The 18,231-nt window shown below is 52.1% G+C and overlaps 1 protein-coding gene and 1 long non-coding RNA gene across 3 annotated transcripts; one reads left to right on the top strand and one right to left on the bottom strand.

Moving 5' to 3' along the window:
• Positions 1-1,442: 1,442 nt before the first annotated feature.
• LOC101127813 (uncharacterized) lies at positions 1,443-12,262 on the bottom strand. Its single transcript, XR_010129330.1, has 7 exons — positions 11,594-12,262; positions 7,675-7,814; positions 6,327-6,452; positions 5,335-5,436; positions 5,022-5,146; positions 2,984-3,176; positions 1,443-1,942 (listed from the first exon to the last, which is right to left on the bottom strand). It is a non-coding gene; the product is annotated as an uncharacterized lncRNA (long non-coding RNA).
• A 39-nt stretch (positions 12,263-12,301) lies between these two features.
• HOXC11 (homeobox C11) lies at positions 12,302-16,728 on the top strand. 2 transcript variants are annotated; one of them, XM_019038056.3, is made up of 2 exons: positions 12,302-12,983; positions 14,242-16,728. In XM_019038056.3, the coding sequence occupies exons 1-2, from the start codon at positions 12,302-12,304 to the stop codon at positions 14,472-14,474; spliced, it is 915 nt and encodes a 304-aa protein (XP_018893601.1). In that variant the 3' UTR covers positions 14,475-16,728. The 2 variants fall into 2 exon arrangements, with proteins under 2 accessions (XP_018893601.1, XP_063550013.1); XM_063693943.1 differs by having other exon boundaries at positions 12,302-12,987.
• Positions 16,729-18,231: the final 1,503 nt, after the last annotated feature.

The raw sequence follows: 18,231 nt of genomic DNA, 5'->3' as shown, positions 1-18,231 counted from the left end.
TCCCTGCTATATCCAGGAAAGCAGAAGCGGTTTTTCGGCCCCAGGCCGCGCGAGAAACGCACTCTGGAGCCGCCAATCCTCTCTGCATGGCACCTGGAGGCGCGGAAGGTTCCGGTGTAATTCAGCGGGAGGTGGAAGGCAGGCCCCGATCCCACAGCGCGCCTATGCTCAGCCTTTGGTCCGAGCGGCCGCCCTTCTGCGTGTGCCTCGGTCCAGACGGCGCTGCCGGTTTTCCGCGGAGAGGCCGTGGCCCGTGTCCGCCGCTGCAGGACTCCCCAGCTTCGCCCTGCGCGGTGCTCTCGGTTGCCACTCTAGCCGAGGCCCCGAGACAAAGACGCGCCGGGCACTGGTGGACGATGCGGGCGCCTGGGACTCTCCCTGACTCGCGCCTGGAGTGCTCAGCATCCCGGCCCTGTGGCGAAGGCTGTGAGACCTTGGTCCAATTCCCCGACCGTCGTGGTCCCGGCTGCGGTCCTCTCCAGGGTCCAGGGAGAGGAAACCCGGAGCGCCCACAGCCCCGGCTGACTCGAGCAGCTCCCGCGCCCGACAGCGCCGGCAGCTCTGGTCTCCTCCGGAGGGCTGCTGTGCCCCCGCGAAGGACGAGATGACCCCTGCTGGCCGGAGCTGTGGAGGCTGCCTCGCCGAGACCCGGATCTGTCCAGTCGCTCGTCCCTGAGCACCCTAGGCCTGGGGGGACGCCCTGTGAGTGTGAGAGACCTCCAAGAGCGGCTGGAGTCTGAGGCGCTGGCCGGGCTGCGTGAACTAGACCTTTATCCTAAGCTCCTTCCCTCTGCCGGGCACTCGGTGTCCCCACAGCAGCTGCCCGCCCTCCTGCCCGGCTTCTCATCGCTAGAGGCTCTGCCCTGGAGGCTCCTAAGACCTGTGCCGCCCGCTGGAGCCTGGCATAGGAGCCAAGAAACTGGGCCTCGACAAGACCAAACACAGCTGGACCTTTAGCCAATCTAAACCAGCCCGTTGCCAGCAGGTGATTTCTCTTCTTCCAGCCAGAGCCACTTAGGGGGCAAGTCTTCACTTTGTCAGTTTACCTGGCCCAGAGTGGAGAGCTTCCTTCAAAGACAGGCCTGTGAGGGTGGAACCCCCCCAGCAGCCCTTGCTTGGGAAGCTCTCTGTAAAACGTGCATAGTCCACATGCAGAGCATGGAAAAGATGTTCCATAAAGCACACACCTGGTCATAGTGCTGCCAATAAATTGAAACACAGTCTAAAATGCACAGATATCTCTATTATGGGTACATTGTTGGCATAGAAAATATATTTCTTTATAAAATGTACACACAGAGGCACTTTTATCTACTGTACGTGAAAGCAACCGACTGGGGAAAGATTACATACAGCACGTATATTCACCACATGTAAAACTTTATTTATGCATAAAACCACCACACACACACAACCTACACAAGGAATGTGCAGTCCTGAGTCTATTTAGCTACATGTGAATATATACTCCATAAGGCATATAAAACCAGTGCATAGAAAATGCATCCAGATATTAATATATCTACATTTTAAAACTGCATGGAAAATACATTATTATATATACACAAAGTGCATACCTACCCAATGTATGGAAAATATATTCTGTGAGTTGTGTTTATATACATACTGTGTGTGTACTAAATACATTGAAATTGCATTCTTCTGGGTTCATGAACTGTTTAAGACACAATTCTCTAGCAATCTTAATAGCAGGAGGAAGTTCAGGCATTGGGAATGGTAATCTCCATCTGCTGAGTTTTTTTTCTGTTCTTCTGTACTTCTATTATTTCTGTCTTTTAAATACCCCTTCTGTGTCTACATGCATCACTTATTTAAGTGTTCTCCTATGTGTATTTTTCTACTGCAACTTTTGTCCCAAGCTGGGGTCTATATTTAGAGTGCAAAGTCCCGTTTGCAGCAGGGTCCCACTGCATAATCACTCCTGTATGGAACAAGCATTATATAATTAGGTTACCCATGTGTCCCAAGATGCATTCTTCTAGACCTAATATAAGCGTATTATAGAGTTGCTCTGTGCTGCCAGTTAGAAAAGCGGTGCCACTGTGTCTTGGAGAGGCGTGTAACAGGCAGGTGGATTCCTGGGTGGGTGCTGAACCTTCAAGAGCTTCCAAAGGCTAGGGCTGGTTTCACTTTTAAAAATTTGTTTTTGAATCTTAAGTCTAGGAATCAGCATGAAGCAAAGGCTGGACCTTTGCTTCTATGTTCCTCTCAAATTCCGGAGCAGCTCAAGTCCCCTGCATCCAGCCCGGACAGAGAGGCTTCCGGCCTACACAACCCCTTCGCTTCCTTGTAATTCTTAAATTGGGCTGGGTCTACACAAGTAGCAGGGAAAGGCTTTCCTATAACCCAAGTTTTTTCCAACAAAACACACTCCCAACCCCTTTGGGGAAGCATTTTCTGACACTGAACGGACTCTGTTTGGGCCTCCTAAAATTGGTCCCATTTGGATCTTTCCTTAGCAACTAAAAATCCAGAACCCTCTGACATATGCCTATGGAAAAATTATTTGAGAGACAGTGCACTCACGCCCAACAGATATATTGTTTATGAGTCCGTGGGTTCCGTGTAGACGCCGCCATATTTTACAGTCCAAAGGAATCAATTAATTAGCGCCTCCCAGTCCCTCCACCGACCGCTGCTCGGCTGAGCGGGCGCGGCTGAGATAGAGGTGCTTGGCCAGCTCTCTGGTCTTGTTAACAAGCCTCATCATAAAGATGGAGATGATAAGAAGAGCAAGGAAGCCCGGGTGGCCGCGAGGGGCGGGGCTTGGTGGGCCCGGTGTGGGGCAGTGGCTGACCGGAGCCGGGTGCTGCCCCGGCACCCGCTCAGGTTTTTCCAGCGTTCTCTGGGCGTTCATGTGGCGAGCTAGGACCCGGATTATTCTCTCTGTACTCCCGTTCCCTAGATTTTCCCTTTTCCTCATGGAACACCAAATCAGATTTAAAAAAATAAAAATACATACACCTCTGTCTGTGAGTGCCCGTCTTGCCCTCTGCCACGTTTGTTCCGGGAACTGCCGCCTTGCTCCCTTGCCTGCATTTCTCTGCGTGGTTCGCTTTCACCTTCGTCTGGCGCTCTCTTCCCTCCTCTGGCTCTCTCTCTAGCTTCGTGGTTGCTTTTTTTACCAGGTCGGTACTGGCTCAGGCCCCAACGAGCTTGTGAAAAAAAAATACAAATGCCCCCTGGTTATCTCTTGCCAGAGTGAACACCCCCAGATAAGCCAGACCCAATGAAAATAAAGTTAAAAAAAAACAACAAACCTTGGGTGTAATTGCTGGTTTAGGTTGCAGCACTTAATTCTCTCGCCAATGTGCATACTTAACGGAGAGATATTGATATTAAAGGGCAGGGGGGAATTAATTTTACTTTTATAGTCATCTATTAAGAGCAGAAGATGATCTGAGTCTCCTTTAAAGGGACTCAAAAAAGGGGGAAGGGAAAGAGAAAGAAAGGGAGGGGGAAGGGAGAAATATGACTGAAGGGGAACAAAGATCTTTGCCTGAAGAAACAATGTAACACTAGACAGAACTATAAAGTCTGGGAATGTAAGAACGCAGGACTCTCTCAGCTTCCCCCATTTGGAATTCTGTCCCCTGCACTTCCTCCTGAAATCCTGACCCTGACTACACAGTGGTATTCCAGGAAGAATTCATGCAATTATTCGGATAATTGTAGAGGGAGAGAGAGAAAGTATTTCTCTTTTATTGTCTGACCCTCTCTGATGTCTGTGCAGAGGAGGAGGGGCCAGGGGTGTATGGGATGTAGAGGAAAAGGAGATAGTAGGGTCTCCCAACATCACCCTAAGCCCTACAAAATGGCTATTCCTAAATCAAGGAGGCCCTAGGCAGGAGCTTATAGATTTTGGAACATACTCAAGAACGCACAAGAGATCGAGTTTGAATGCCCCTGATTTAGTTTCATTTTCCAGGATATTTGCTTGGCTTTACTTTGTCAACATAGACCTGCCTCCTCTAGTATTGTAATCATTACAAGTAAGGGGATAATAGATAATTACAGGGGTGTCAATAATATTATTTTATAGCCACACAAGATATGATTAGAGTTAATGTCAGAGGCTCTGCTGGAGCCTGGGAGGCAGCAATAGACAAGGTGGAGAGGCTCTTATAGTCTTTCTCTATCCTATTTTTACATATGCTTTAATCTCTATAAATCCCTAGTTCTCTAAATCTCCTCCTCAGATGTCTTAAGGGAAAGCTCTAAGATTTTAGGGGCTGAAAGCCTGAGAAAGGTGAACCACAATTTGGTACTTGAACTCTGCTCCCCTCCCCATAGTTTCAGGAGCTGTGGGATCTGCTTTCCCCATGCCCCCACAGCCTGAGGCTTTGCTCTCAGTCCAAGGCCACTAGGGTCACAGAGACTTTGCAGGTGGGGCCAATGTGAGGAAGACAGGGTCTTATCCAAACCAATTTCATTGTCATCCCCAAGTGGGCACTGGTCCCAAAGTGAAGCCTCTTTTGATCCTAAATTGGCCTTCCCCCTCTCCCCCAGGAACACCTGGGTGGGGCAAAAGCCAGGCTGGGGCTGTGAAGGCCAGTTCAGAGTAGGGATGCAGGAAGGACTTAAAATATTTTTGTTGTTGTTGTTTCCGGGATTTGAGACCAGAAGAGACCAGAAGGCTGGGAAGAGAGAGAAAGAGATCAAGGAAGTGCCTGAGAACAAGGCAAGAGAGAACCCAGGGAAGCTATGAAACCAGCCGGCAAGGGTAAAAAGAATGAGTGAAAGAAAGGGGGCAGGAAGAACAGCAGGAGAAAAAGAAGGAAGGAAGGAAATGAAAAGGAAAAGACAGAAAAAAGAGGAAGAAAAAGACAGAAGGAGGGAAATGAAAATAAGAAAGACGAGAGAGAAAGATTGAAAGATAAAAAGAGGCGGGAGGGAGGCAGAAGCAAGGGTCGGCTGTTGCTCTCCCTCGCCCGGCCGCCTGCGGCAGTCTGGGTGGGCGGGGGCGCCATGACAAAGTGAAGGTCAAGTTAGCATCGTACCTTATAAGGAAGGCGCCGGTCCTCCATTTCAGCCTTTTTCTCTGCCAGGACGCGGCCGCGGCATTTCTGGTCTTGTAAACATCGGACTCTTTGGGGCCTTAAAAAAATAAAGACGCCCCTCCTTCCTTTACCGGGGGTGAGCCGGCCGGGGAAAGCGGCGGACAGGGAAATCAACTAATGAAGACTCCGGGAAACTTTTCTCTCTTTTTCTCTCTCTGGCTCCGCTCCCCGCCAGCTGGGGACCCTTCCCTCCCTCCTTCCTCCCCCTCCCTTCCCCCGCCTCTCTTTTTCTCTATCTCCCGGTCTTCTGTACCTCTCGCCGCCGTCTGTAACTCTGGGCTCCCTCTCTCCACTCCCCACTCCCCTACTGCAGGCTTCTAAATCCGTTCCATTCCACTGAGAAGCGGAGCAGGACCTAAGAATTGGAGAGAAAATTAAACGTCAAAGAGAAAAGTTCATTTACAGCTTAAATGTCTGAATGTTACGGTTTCCTTCAGAAAACAAGGCGGTACACTCGGTAAGGAGAAGTGAGGCAGCAGGGGTGGGGAGGGCTGGTGCGGTAGGAGGCTTGGTTTTATTTCTTTCTCAGATCCAGAGGCGGAAAGAAAGGGGGAGAAGCAGGAAAGTGCGACAGAAGCGTTTTACCCGGGCAGCTAGCAAAGAAAGAGGCTGCAGTCGGTGGGACTGGAAGCAAAGCGCCTAAGGACCCAGTGCGGGGGCAGCGATCCCCGAGCGCTGAGCTGGCTGCGCGGAGGCCTGGGGTGCGGAGAAACAAATATATTGGATATTTGCTGGTCTAGGGGAGGGGTGAGGCAAGAATGGAGGGAGACAGGGAGACCGGGAGCGTAAGGCAGCGCAGCAGCCGGCCGGCGAGACCGAAAGAGCCCCGTATCCGCCGCGACAGCCTTTGGCGGTGGGCAGTGGGCAGGCTCAGCTCGAAGGCTCAGGGAGGAAGGATCCCGAACTGAGATCCTTGATCCTTTTCCTCCAGGGTAGCGCTGGGGATGAATAGAGAGAAAGAAGGAGAGAAAAATAATTGGTGTGGGGATATCTGCGGAGGACTTACCTTTTTCCTGGACCTCACAGCTCGTTTTCGTCTCCTCTGGGCTCATGGAGACATTTTAAGGCCTAATCATTGCTTTTTAAATTGAAATTCTAATGGCAAGGGAAGGGAAGGATGCACAGAAAACAACGATGGGGAATTCTGGTTCAGTCTGATGCTCCAAAAGCCTCTAATTGTTGTCACCTCCACCCTCCTCAACTGGAAAAATGGCCTCTGGGATCTGCCCCCACCTCCCACTTTACCTTTCTGATTGAGAGCACCTCCGGGATATTAGGGACCTGAGGGTCTAAGTCCCGGGTGGGAGCCGCCAGGAGCAGGGGTGTTGGTCTGTGGAACTCCCAGGCCTCAGTGCCTGGTGCTCTCTTACCCTGTGTTTTCATCATAAAAAACAAAGGGAGAGGATTTGGTTATTTCTGGTGATGTTAAATGATCCTGGCTTTCAAAGCAGCTCTGACCCCAAGATCTAAGGTGATAAGTGTCTCTGCCATAGACGTTTAATCTGGGCAAAGTGCCACTTATGTTACAAAATGCCTGGGCTCAACGGGCTGGAGGGGTAGCCGGGAAGCCCCAGGGAGGGAACAGCAGGCTCTCTTTGGCAGTATCTAGAGTTCCGTGGATAGTATTTTAAACAGTTGAAATGGACTGGGGAGGCCCTTTCTTATGTCCCCTCAGTCTGGGAAGGGGAGCTCCAGTTAGTGAGGTGGTTTATGAGCTGGACGCTTCCCCCTAGTGTGGGAAAGATAGAGATAGCCAGACCTCACCCTACAAAAATGTGCTTCATGTCTGTGACATAAAATTGGCAGGCACTTTGGAGATTTAGGGACTTGCAGAGAGTGGGGCAGGGCCAGACAACCTGGTGAAAGCAGAGGCTGAGGTGTGATTCAGGGTGGGTGGGGGTATCTGAGGGAGTAAGCCTGGGAAGGTATCACCCAAAACCATTTCCTGAGAGAAGCCAAATACACACAATGCACTCCAATATTGAAAAACACCAGATGATCTGCTTGGAAGGGACATAAACAGGCCAAGCGGATGCAAGTTAATAAAACCTGAAAAAGCCCAGGCAGGAACACTTAAAATGCCCCAGAAACAAAGCATACCGTGACAAATTCTCACCCAACACACAAGTACACGCACTGGAATGTTCCCCAACACAGAGAAAAAGAGACTTCCCTACCTTGGGCCTCTACTCGTGAACACTCAGGCATACCTGCCCAGCTCCAAGAGCGTATACAAATGTGTGCACTCTCATAAAATGACCCAAAGAAACCCCTGGGGCCTGCAGGCAGGCACCGGCTGCACAAACACCCCACAGAGCCAGCCCCATGTCTCCTGAGCCTCGCTAATGCACGATCCATACCCGGAGATAAAAGTCTAGACAATAGACGGCTGTTTATGACAACGAGGCTCTCCAAGTTTGGGGCCAGGCGATAAATCTCTGGCGAATCTTCCTGTAACTCAACTTCTGACTGTAGTGAGGAGAAAACCACTGAGCCCGCCGAAAGGAAACCAGCAAAATGGGGGAGACTTGTAAATCCTGAGCAGAAGGCACTTTCCTTGCTGGGGCAAGGAGGCATAGGCCACAACACTCACCCCACGGAGCAGTCCTCACTGTGGAAGCTTTCGGATCAAGCTTCAGAGCACAGGCGAGTCAGAGTTCCCCACTGCCTGCCTAGGCTTCCAGGTTCCGGAAATCAGGGCAGAATGTGCAGGCAGAAGGCAGGGCCTGGAGGCTGGAACAGATCCCAAACAAATGATTCTTGCTGGGGGCAAAAGATTTTTTTTTTGTTTTTGTTTTTGGTGACTGGAATCTTTTTGTTTTGTGTCACCTGAATTTTTTCACCCCATGCCTTCCCACCCCTCTCTTTTCTTTTTCCTTTTGGATTGATTAGCTGTTTGTTCCCTTTTGCATTTTCGACCCAGGCATCTGATCGCTAATAAAGAGTCGCTGAAGTTGATCCATAAAAATGCCGCGAGCTCACTTTGATCAGGAGGACTAGGTCCGAGCCTTAATGTAGGAGCTAAAGCCAGAGAATCAGGGCTCCAGCCAACCCGCCTCTGCTCTGTGGTGAGGCGGGAGATCTGGGTGGCCCAACAGGGCAATCCCACCCAGAAAAGGTATTTTCTGTGCCACTACAACTGGCTTAGGAAACTAAAGCCCAATAGCAGCGGCTCCATTTCCAGCCTGCTTTTAAGACATTTCCTTCATTTTGGAGCATTTGATGAGGGGGCCAGTGAAACCGGCTCGTAAAATAGGGCTTTTATGGGAAGAAATAGGGTTGGGTTGCTAGCATCCTGGGACAATCTCTCCACAGAGGAAGCTGGGTGGGGCCTGTGGGGGCAAAGGAGCAGTTCTTCTCCCTCCCCACTACCTCCTCCATAGGTCCGAGGAACCTCTGAGCAGCATCCACCAGCTTAGGTGGCCTGACTTGGGGACTCAGGCTTGGGGCAATGGCCAAGTCTGAGAAGAGGTGGAAGCCAGGAACTAGCAGTCCCACCCGCTTCTTGTTCCCTGGCTGGGGCTGGGGTGTCCCGGGTGCAAGATAAACCACTGACCTGAAAATCCCAAAGCATACTAAAGGGATTATTGCAGGCAGTGATATTACTGTAAGGGAGAGAAATATAGGCAAGAAGGTGAAAGCCAATTTCTAATGAAGTCTCCTTGCTGGCCCAGCCTGTGAACAAATGAGAGCATCCATGTGTGGGACACTCTCCGCTTATCTTTTTATTGACTCCACACAGGCTGAATTTACAATCCAAGCCCACTGGAGCATATGTGGGCCCCATTTCTTCTTTCAGCATTTTCCCCCCCAGTTCATGGTCTGTGGGATGGGCTCCTTTCCCTACCACGATCTGCTCTCTAGAACCCAGAGCAGCGGAGGAGGTAGACAAGCTAACAGGAGGCCCCAACGCTGTGTGCGGGAGTTTGCTCTGGGAGCCGCCCAGGGTAGAATTTAGGAGACACTGTCCCCTTCTGAAGCTGCCCCTGTTGTCCGTGTGTGGGAGGGAAGGGTGCTGGAGTCTGCCTTAACTTTGGTCCGGCTACCTGGACAGCTGCCCAGACCGCAGCCGCCTGCTAGCAGCCAGGCTGGCTGATGGCGCTGACTGAGGACACCAAGAGCCAGTGGGGAGGGCCGGATGGCCCTGCTGCAGAGAATTTCAGGTGAAGGCCAGGACTCAAAGCAGATGGAGGGGTCACAGGCACCCACCAGATAAGATACAAATAAGCCACCTGGAGCGGGCTTGACAAGGAAGGGATTGGGGGCCAGGGATGGCTCCTGTACAGGGAGGTATTGATGCTGTGGCCAGAATCCACAGGCCGAGAGGGTGCAGCCTAGGGCAAACATCTCAGCTGAAGCATCCAGGTAGCCTGGACCCAGGGCTGGGCAGAGAGGCTACTCCAGACCATGGGCATTTTTGCCAGTAAATGTCTAGCTGACCTCAGTGGCCAGGGCCTTCTTTCCTTGACCGTAGCAGCAACTGACAGTTGCTAGAGGTTTTTTGATTCGTTGAAAAACTAAGCCATATCAACACTAGAGAACATTTTAAACTTTATGCCTTACTTTTAAGGGGAGGAATATTACTTTCCAGAAGTCTCTGTTGGGAGACCCCAGCGTTTCCTAGACATCAACTCTTTGACATTCTTTCTTGCATTTCTTTTTTGTTTCAAGGAAATAGGGCCGCCAGCAGCTCCTTGTTGCCGCCTGGCTCACTTTTATGGTGGCCCAGGAATAAACTTTGGTGGTCAAATTCAAGTGCTCAGTCCAGCAGCTGTCTCCTCACAGGATACAGCCCCTACCCCCATCTCGGTCCTGGCTTTGCTGAATCTGCCTTGGGGGATTGGGCCCCACATCACCCTGGAGGGCCAGGAGGGGGAAGGAAGCAGAGCCTTGGGTGGAAGTGGAGAAAGCGGGATCTGAGACTCGAGCCCTCATCCACACCTCTGCAAGGATAGGGGTACCTCTCGTTTCCCTCTTGCTGGTTCCTATCACTGTTTGGGCAGCATTTTGCCTTCAATAAACTCGAGTTTAATGAGGTCAGTGTGAACCCCATTAAAAGCCATAGTCCATAGTTCCCCACCACTATAATTAAAAATGCTGGCCCCATCTCACCCTATAAAAAGGGCTAGAGGAAAAAGGAAACACAGCAGATTTTTCTTTTCATGGCCCCTTACCAACAGAAGTCTCACACTTCAGCAAAGCCCCAATCTAGTTCTTCTTTGCTTCAGTTTAAGATCTGACCAGAACTAAAGGAGTAGCACCCAGCATTGAGTGGGTAGGGGGGCACCTGAGACCTATCCCTGAGTATTCCAGAACCACCCTGAGAATGGGACCCATGGTGGAGGCAGACTCCACTCAGGTGTCACTCTAAATGCTGAGCAAGTTTGAGGAGGCAGGAGCATTGAGGAGGAATGGATTTTAGGGGTTACATATGGAGACAAGCTACAATTTTTTTGTGTCCTCCTTATCTGGTTTGGGAGCCGCAGCACCTCATCATGTTTCATCAAGACAAATCCATTCTAATTTCTTTAAGTGGAAACTAATTTTAACTGAGGGTTATGGATGTAAAGAGAGTTTGGGCTATTTTTTGTTTTCCCCTGAGTGTGCATTGGGCTGAGCCCTTGGGTGCTTTGGTTCTTCCCCTCCTTCCCAAACAAATTGTGCCCTGGCAGCTCCTCTTTGGATCCAAGGTTGCTTTCAGCTCATGCTGGTTGCTTTTGGCCCCTTGGACCCAGTCCAGAACCTTTCAATAAAGTGATTTTCAGATGCCCACATGTGTCCTGTGGTGCTCAGAGGGATGGAAGGCAAGGGGTTGGGGATGCAGAATGACTGAGCCTACTTCTTGGGCTACAGCTATCCAGGAGGCTGACAGACTTGTAGGAGGGCAGGACAGGGCTGAGAAATAGGAAGGAGGCACTAAGATCTGGTCACAGCCCCAGGGACAGAGGCTGGGGGCTTTGACTAGGGAGTGGCCGCTGGGCCTCCCCTGATGCCACAGCATCCACCGCTCCTTTCCACTGTCTGGTTAGTCTCTTCTGGAGACCCATACCTGGCCCCACCACCCACCTTACAGTCCCCAAAATCATCCAAGGATAAGAACCCCAAACCTAGTCCCCCCCACCATATTCTTCCTGGACCTCTACACTAGGCTTCTTTTCAGCGCACTAGCTGAGGCTGAGCCACTAAGCCAAAGGGCCCTGACATAGAAGATACATGGCTCTCATTCCAATCCTTTTCTTTGGGGTTTGGGATTTGAAAATCCACAGTGGATGTAGCTTTCTTCACATTGATTGACAATAAAGGCAGGCATGAAATATTCACCCAGGGCCACTCTCTCATACTAAATATTTAACACAACATTAGAGAAGGTTTTTCCCAGACTTCGCCAGGCACCGGCTGGGCGGCTGGCGCACTACTCACCACTCGTTTATGACTAATCTGACTCCCTAGCCAGGGGCAGCACAGCAAGCCAGACAAAGTTGGGACACTGGCTTGCAGCTGGGCTGCCTCACCTTTGGGAAACTTCAGATACTCTTCCGGGAGTCTCTCTAAGGACTCCAGAAAGGTAGTCTTGACACCCAGCTCTGGCCAGGAAACGAGTGGACTTCTTCAAACTCTTGTGAACAGGCGGTGTCTCTGCGGGTTGGAAGGGTAAGAGTCCCTGAGATTTAAGGGAAAGGATTCACTTCTCTGGGGAAATCAGGCAGTGGGGAAAGAAGTCCTCACTCCCACCCTCCTGGTGCTGCTCACAGAGAGGAGGCAAGACCCCCATACATGAGAGCCCTCCTCCTTCCCCCAATCCTGGGGGAAAAAAGAGCAGCAGCTAGAAAAAAATACAATTACCCCCTCCCAGCCACCACCCTCGCCCATCCCACCGCCCACCCCACCCCAACCCTCTCTCTCCTCCTTTGCTCGTGCTGTGGTATGGAGAGAAGGGGAGTGACGAGAGAAAAACGAATACAAATCTGCAATTGATTTTCATAATGTTTCTGCGGTGTTTGCAAACCAATCGCCTGAACGTCCCCGATCTTACCTAAGAGAGAACCCCTCCTACGTCTGCGAAGTGCTCCGAACTGATATATGACAATATCTACTTTGGATCACGTGCTCAGAGAGAGAGAGACTAAGACGGATAACGCGTCATCTCGCCTTCCCAAATTTTCCCCCCTCGCTAGACCGGGTCCAAAACCTCCATCCAGAGCCGGCAGGAGAGGAGAACGATGTTTAACTCGGTCAACCTGGGCAACTTCTGCTCGCCGTCGCGCAAGGAGAGGGGCGCAGATTTCGGCGAGCGAGGGAGCTGCGCCTCCAACCTCTATCTGCCCAGTTGCACTTACTACATGCCCGAGTTCTCCACGGTCTCCTCCTTCCTGCCCCAGGCCCCCTCTCGTCAGATCTCCTATCCCTACTCGGCCCAAGTGCCCCCGGTCCGGGAGGTCTCCTACGGCCTGGAGCCATCCGGCAAGTGGCACCATCGGAACAGCTACTCCTCCTGCTATGCGGCGGCCGACGAGCTTATGCACCGGGAGTGCCTGCCTCCTTCCACCGTCACCGAGATCCTCATGAAAAACGAAGGCTCCTACGGCGGCCACCACCACCCCAGCGCCCCGCACGCAGCCCCCGCCGGCTTCTACTCCTCAGTCAACAAGAACAGCGTCCTGCCTCAAGCCTTCGACCGTTTCTTCGACAACGCCTACTGCGGTGGCGGCGACGCGCCCGCCGAGCCCCCCTGCTCCGGCAAGGGCGAGGCCAAGGGGGAGCCCGAGGCACCCCCGGCCTCGGGACTGGCGTCCCGGGCTGAGGCGGGTGCCGAGGCGGAGGCTGAGGAGGAGAACACAAATCCCAGCTCGTCCGGTTCAGCCCACTCCGTGGCCAAGGAGCCGGCCAAAGGAGCCGCCCCCAGTAGGTAGCAGCGGCCGGGGAACGGGCGGGCAGCGAGGGAGGGAGCGAGAGAGGGAGGGCGAGAGAAGGGGGGAGGCAAGGGGAGCGGGGACGGCCTCGTGTTTTGGGTCAGTCCGATTTTATGTGGAGTTTTATAAGCATTCAAAGGATTTTATTATAACCTACAAAGCCCTCTCTCCCAACGACTCGACTTTTTACGATGGAGAAGGGGTGGGGAGGGAGGGAAAAGGGCTCTTTGGAAAAGCCGGGTGAACCCCCCTCCCCCGTTATCTCCCTCGGTCTGTGAAATTTTTAAAAGCGCAACCATTGCGGGCGATATTAACTTTGATCGTGAACTTAGAGGAGCATTTAAGGAAGTATGGGGAGCCGGCCTGCCGAGGAGTGGGTAGGAGGGGAGGGGTGGAGGGGGAGAAAGGGGAGGGCGAGGGAAAGACAGGGAGAGATCCAGAGAGGGGGAGAGGTGGGGGAGAGGAGCAATGGAGCAGAACCTGAGACCGGAGAGGCAAGCCAGGACCGCTATGATCCTTCTTAAAACTAGTTTTGAAAATGTTCAAACTATGTGTTCGCGGGTCCTCGAGCAGAAACCCAAGCAACTCTGGGGTCAGCGGCGACAGGGGAATGGGGCGAGGCGGCGCAGGACTCCACTGCGTTCCAGGCGGGGGTCTGGGCGTTTCTCCCGGGTCCGCGGCCTTGGTGCTTGCCTAGAACTGCGGTGTGGAAGGCGCTGCCCCGCGGGCGTCCCGGGGCGCCAGGGCCCCGGAAGCGGCTCTCTGGTGTCTCGGTGCCTGCTGGCCGGCTTCCTCCCCGCCTCCCGACTGCCCTCGCCAGATCTCACTGCTTCGCGCCTGTTCTCAGCTTTCCCCCCAGATTTCTGGGGGAGGGGTTGGGCTTTCCGAACCACTAGGAGGGCGGCGCAGGAAGGGCCCGAGGGCGGAGGGGGAGCAGACAGGGGGCCCCAGGGGACGCACGTGTCCCCGGAGGGCTTTCCTTCTGTCCCAGACCCTGTCAGCCGCGGCTCTCGCCTGAGAACTGGGGACGGGGTCGCGCAGTGGCGGGGGGGTGGGGACCCGCTAGACCTGGCAGGGGGTCGAGGCTTGCCCGGGTGCTGCGGCTGCAGGAGAGCCAGCCGCCTGGCGGGAGGGCTGCCCGCGGTGGGCTAGGAGAAGGGCCGCTGAGCGCTCAGCGGGCTGGGGGTCGCCCGGGTCTCACGTGTCTCTCTCCCCCCTCTCCTCGCACTTGCCCCCTCCCCTCCCTCCAGACGCCCCCCGCACCCGCAAGAAGCGCTGCCCTTATTCGAAATTCCAGATCCGGGAACTGGAGCGAGAGTTTTTCTTCAACGTGTATATCAACAAAGAGAAGCGGCTGCAGCTGTCCCGGATGCTGAACCTGACGGACCGACAAGTGAAAATTTGGTTTCAGAACAGAAGGATGAAAGAAAAAAAACTGAGCAGAGACCGGCTGCAGTATTTCTCGGGAAATCCGCTGCTGTAACCTGCAGACCGGGCCCTTTTGGGGGCGGGGGGAGGGGAAAATTATTTTATTTTATTTTTATTTTTTATTTTCTAACTCGTCTTCTTTCCGCCGTGGAAAAGTGGACTGTGGCCAGGGCTGGCCCCCACCGCTGTGGCCGGCACTCCATTCCGGAACCTCCTGGACCCTCTATCTGACTCTCGCTGTGGGACAGGGACCAGGCCTGGAAAGGGGGTGAAGGGAAGTGTCTGATGCACGGCGAGTGAACACCGTTGGCGCCGAGGCCAAGACTTTCATTTAAAAGAAAACACACCTCGGCGACAATGTGTTGCTGCTCGGATTAGGTGGGGGAGGGGCGACAGTAGTGAGCGCCTGAGCCGAACAATCCTCGAACTAAAAGCCTTCCCTTGCCCAAGTGAAAAGATCCGCTAAGACAGCGTGTCTGCCAGCAGAAACTTCTCGGGCTCCCCCATCTACTCCGCCCCACCTTGCCCCACTACTTTAGGGGGCAGCTAAATGTGATCCTGCCTTGCTGTGAAATTTCTGTACCTTCAACCTGGTGTTAGGTGTGCAAAGTCCGTGTCCTACCTCCGTCTTCGCCAAGGCCCCGCCCGAGCCTACTTGTTCTCCCCCTGAATGTGTAGAACCTTCCTTTGAAATTTCTTAATCGGTGCATTGAGGTTTCCAAATCTTTTTCCAAGCAGTGCCCCACTTCATGGATTTATAGCTATAGTCTATGCAGTCGTTACCTCTTTTTTTTTTTTTTTTTTAAGAAAATTGAAGATTGGAGTGGTGGAGGCAGTAGGGAGATGGGATTGGGCACCTCCCCCGTGCTGGGGCCTGGATTTTTGTAAATAAATTTCCCAAGCGTTTCTTTCCACCTGGAGGGAAAGGGGGGGACGCCCCCAGTGAGATTCAAATCACCCATCTCTCCTCCTCTGCGTGAGTGCTTGTGTACATGTGCACTCCCCACCCTGCTCCCTTCCCTGAGGGATTGCTGTGAAAGTTTTTTGGTGGCAAATAAAGATAAATTTCATTCTGTTCAATATTATGATTTTATTTGACCCTTTTGTTAACCCCTCTCCTCTTAAAATCCTCCATGCTCCCATGGCGGCGGCGGCGGAGGAGGAGGAGGCAGGCAGGCAGAGCCCAGCGGATGAGGACAGGCAGGCAGAGGTGAGATAGGCCGGTGCTGGCCGGCCTGGAGCTCCTCTCCGCTGGCAGGGCCAAGATTATGGCCGTAGTTTCCTCACATTCTCAAGCTGAGGACATTCCATAGCTACTCTGAAGCTCTCCTTTCTCACGTGCAGCTCGAGCTGTGTCCAAACGCCCAGCAACGGCTTTCTGTTTAAGTACACGTTTGTTGTGGAGTTAATTGTAACCATCATCGAATTTAAATTTATAGGAATTTTTTTGGCTCCACCGCCCTTCTGCCAGATGTCTCCGTCTGTCGCAGTTAAATGTGTAGTGTGGAGGTTAGGGCTTTTTTTTTTTTTTTTCTCTGTGAGAAGTCTGTATTGGAATTTTTATACACTGTTTTTAAGGAAGGAGGGGACAGAAGGAGAAACCAGCCCCCTCCCTCTCCTCTCCACAGCTCCTGGGGGTGGGAAGGTGGGGCCTGGCTGCTTTCCCTCTGGCACAAATGGCCAGGCTCTTCCAGACACAACAAGACGCCTATACTGGGGCCACCCTGATGTTTATACATTGGGTGTCCCACAGTAGAAAGCCCTAGAGGTTTGTTTTGTAGGGGTTGGCACTGGGGATGGAGATGACCTGCGGGGACAGTCACCATACCCATCTATATTTGCTGCATGTTTCTTCTGTATAAAGATAATCATGGCCCTTGCAGTGCTTTCAGTGAGGGCACTTTGTTGGTCTCTGTTTCAAATTCGTTATTTGGGGGCAGAGGTTCAGGACAACTCATCTCATCTTTCCCTCCTCTTTCTGTCTTTGTATAATTCAAAGAAAATATTTTTGTCAATACAATTCTGTCGGATGAAAGGAAAAAGCATCATGACTATCAAATCTAGGTTCTGTCATTTTTGATGGTAGGAATCCCTGCAGCTTAGGTATCTAAATTTCTAATTTGTAAATGTGGGTCGGGTCGTGAGACAAGATTTGCAAACTAGGGTGTATATGCAGCCCACAATTTCCTCATGTGCCCACACACAAACGTTTTATTTAACTCGGTGTGCCTATGGGTGCACATAAGAAGGAATATTATTTGTATGCTTTTGTCTGTTGCATGGAGTAAACCTGACCACATACATATCTAGAGCTTGTGTCTCTGTGGTGTGTAAGCATTGGCAGTGTTTGTTGAGTGTGGGCAGGAATGCAACTGAGGGGCCTCTGTACATTTTTGTGTGTGTCTGTGTGTGTGACACTTCTCTAGGTATGATGTTTATCCACTAGCCACATTAGGAAATATTAGCCTGCTGGTGATGTTTCCTGTGAAATTAGGATAGAGGAAACTCTATAAGGTGAACCTATTTATAAAGCAAAATATTAGCCTCCAAATGCCTGATTTTGGAGAAAAATATTTAAAACCCGCAGGTAACACTTTCTCTGCAATGTGGAGCCCAGAAATGTCCTTAGCTCCAAAAGAGAGTTCTGGTGGATGAGAGGAGAAGGTCATCATGAAAGAAAAACAAAGGCTTCTGTGACCCAAGCCAGGAATCTGCCAGTCCTTGGTGACCCTCTAAAAAGGAGGAAAAAGGGTTTTTTGGCCCCCAAACAAACCCACCTTCTGTCTCCCAAGGTGTCCAACCCCCCTTGCAGGTCAGGGGCACTCTGGGCTCAACCTCTTGGGGTAATCCCCTCTAGCCGCAGCACTGCCCGGGAACAAAAGATCCTCGTCTAGACGCTGCCATAAAGCACCCCCTCACGTTTCTAAACCCAGTTTCATTTCGACCTTAACGACCCAGTCTGGCCTGTATTAGAAACCACTTCCGCCCTAAATAGTAAACAAATCTGTAGTGGAGGGTCTTGGCTCTCCCAACACACTCAGACCCCCACCTCCTCAGCCCGTTGCCCCACATTTTTCCTCTTTTCTCCAGCCTTTCTCAGCTCCCAGCACCCCAGCCCCTTTCCTCCCCGCCCCGCCCACCCCCCCCCCCACCCCCCCCCCCCCCCACCAGTAAATAAACCTGAGGCCGAGTTCAAAGTTTCCTGGAGCTAAGGAGGAATGCTGGTTGTAAAAATCCAAGTTTATAGTGCACGTGGGAGTTTACAAGGGTATTAAGTGGTGTGGGCTGAAAGAGCACTCTGGGCCCCTCCCCCTCCCACCATGGGCTTTGGGGGTGCAGGAGGAATCAAGGGCACTCGAAATGAGAAATGGGTTTAGGAATAGCCTTGAGTTTGGGGTTTCTTTGTCACTTAGACTCTTAGGTGGCTGAGGAATGGCGATGCAAGGGCCCCTTGTAAGAAGACTCGAAACCCCTGCCAAGCACCTCTGAGAGAAAACTCCCTGGCTCTAGGTGTCCCACATGGAAAGATTGGGGAGCCCTGTTCTGGGGGAGCAAAAGGTGCAAACCAGGTGTCTGAAAGGTGAACAGAGTTGGGAATACCTAGAGCCAGTTCTCAACCAGAAGGGGAGAAACTACCTTGGGCTAATTTCTCGCGTGGGCTGAGAGCAAAAAGGGCTCTTCTCTTAAGAGTAAAGAAGAACTTTGAACTTCAAGGGAGTCAAGGGCACCACCCCTTCGTTTTCCCCGCCTCTCTCAGGAATCCGCAGGGCAATTGTTTCTGGGCCAGTATTCCCTGAAGGGGGGAGCTACTG

This window comes from Gorilla gorilla, chromosome 10 (assembly GCF_029281585.2).
Source record: "Gorilla gorilla gorilla isolate KB3781 chromosome 10, NHGRI_mGorGor1-v2.1_pri, whole genome shotgun sequence".
Classification (NCBI taxonomy): domain Eukaryota; kingdom Metazoa; phylum Chordata; class Mammalia; order Primates; family Hominidae; genus Gorilla; species Gorilla gorilla.
The sequence above is the reverse complement of the archived record's forward strand: the minus strand, read 5'-3'. Positions and strand labels throughout refer to the sequence as shown.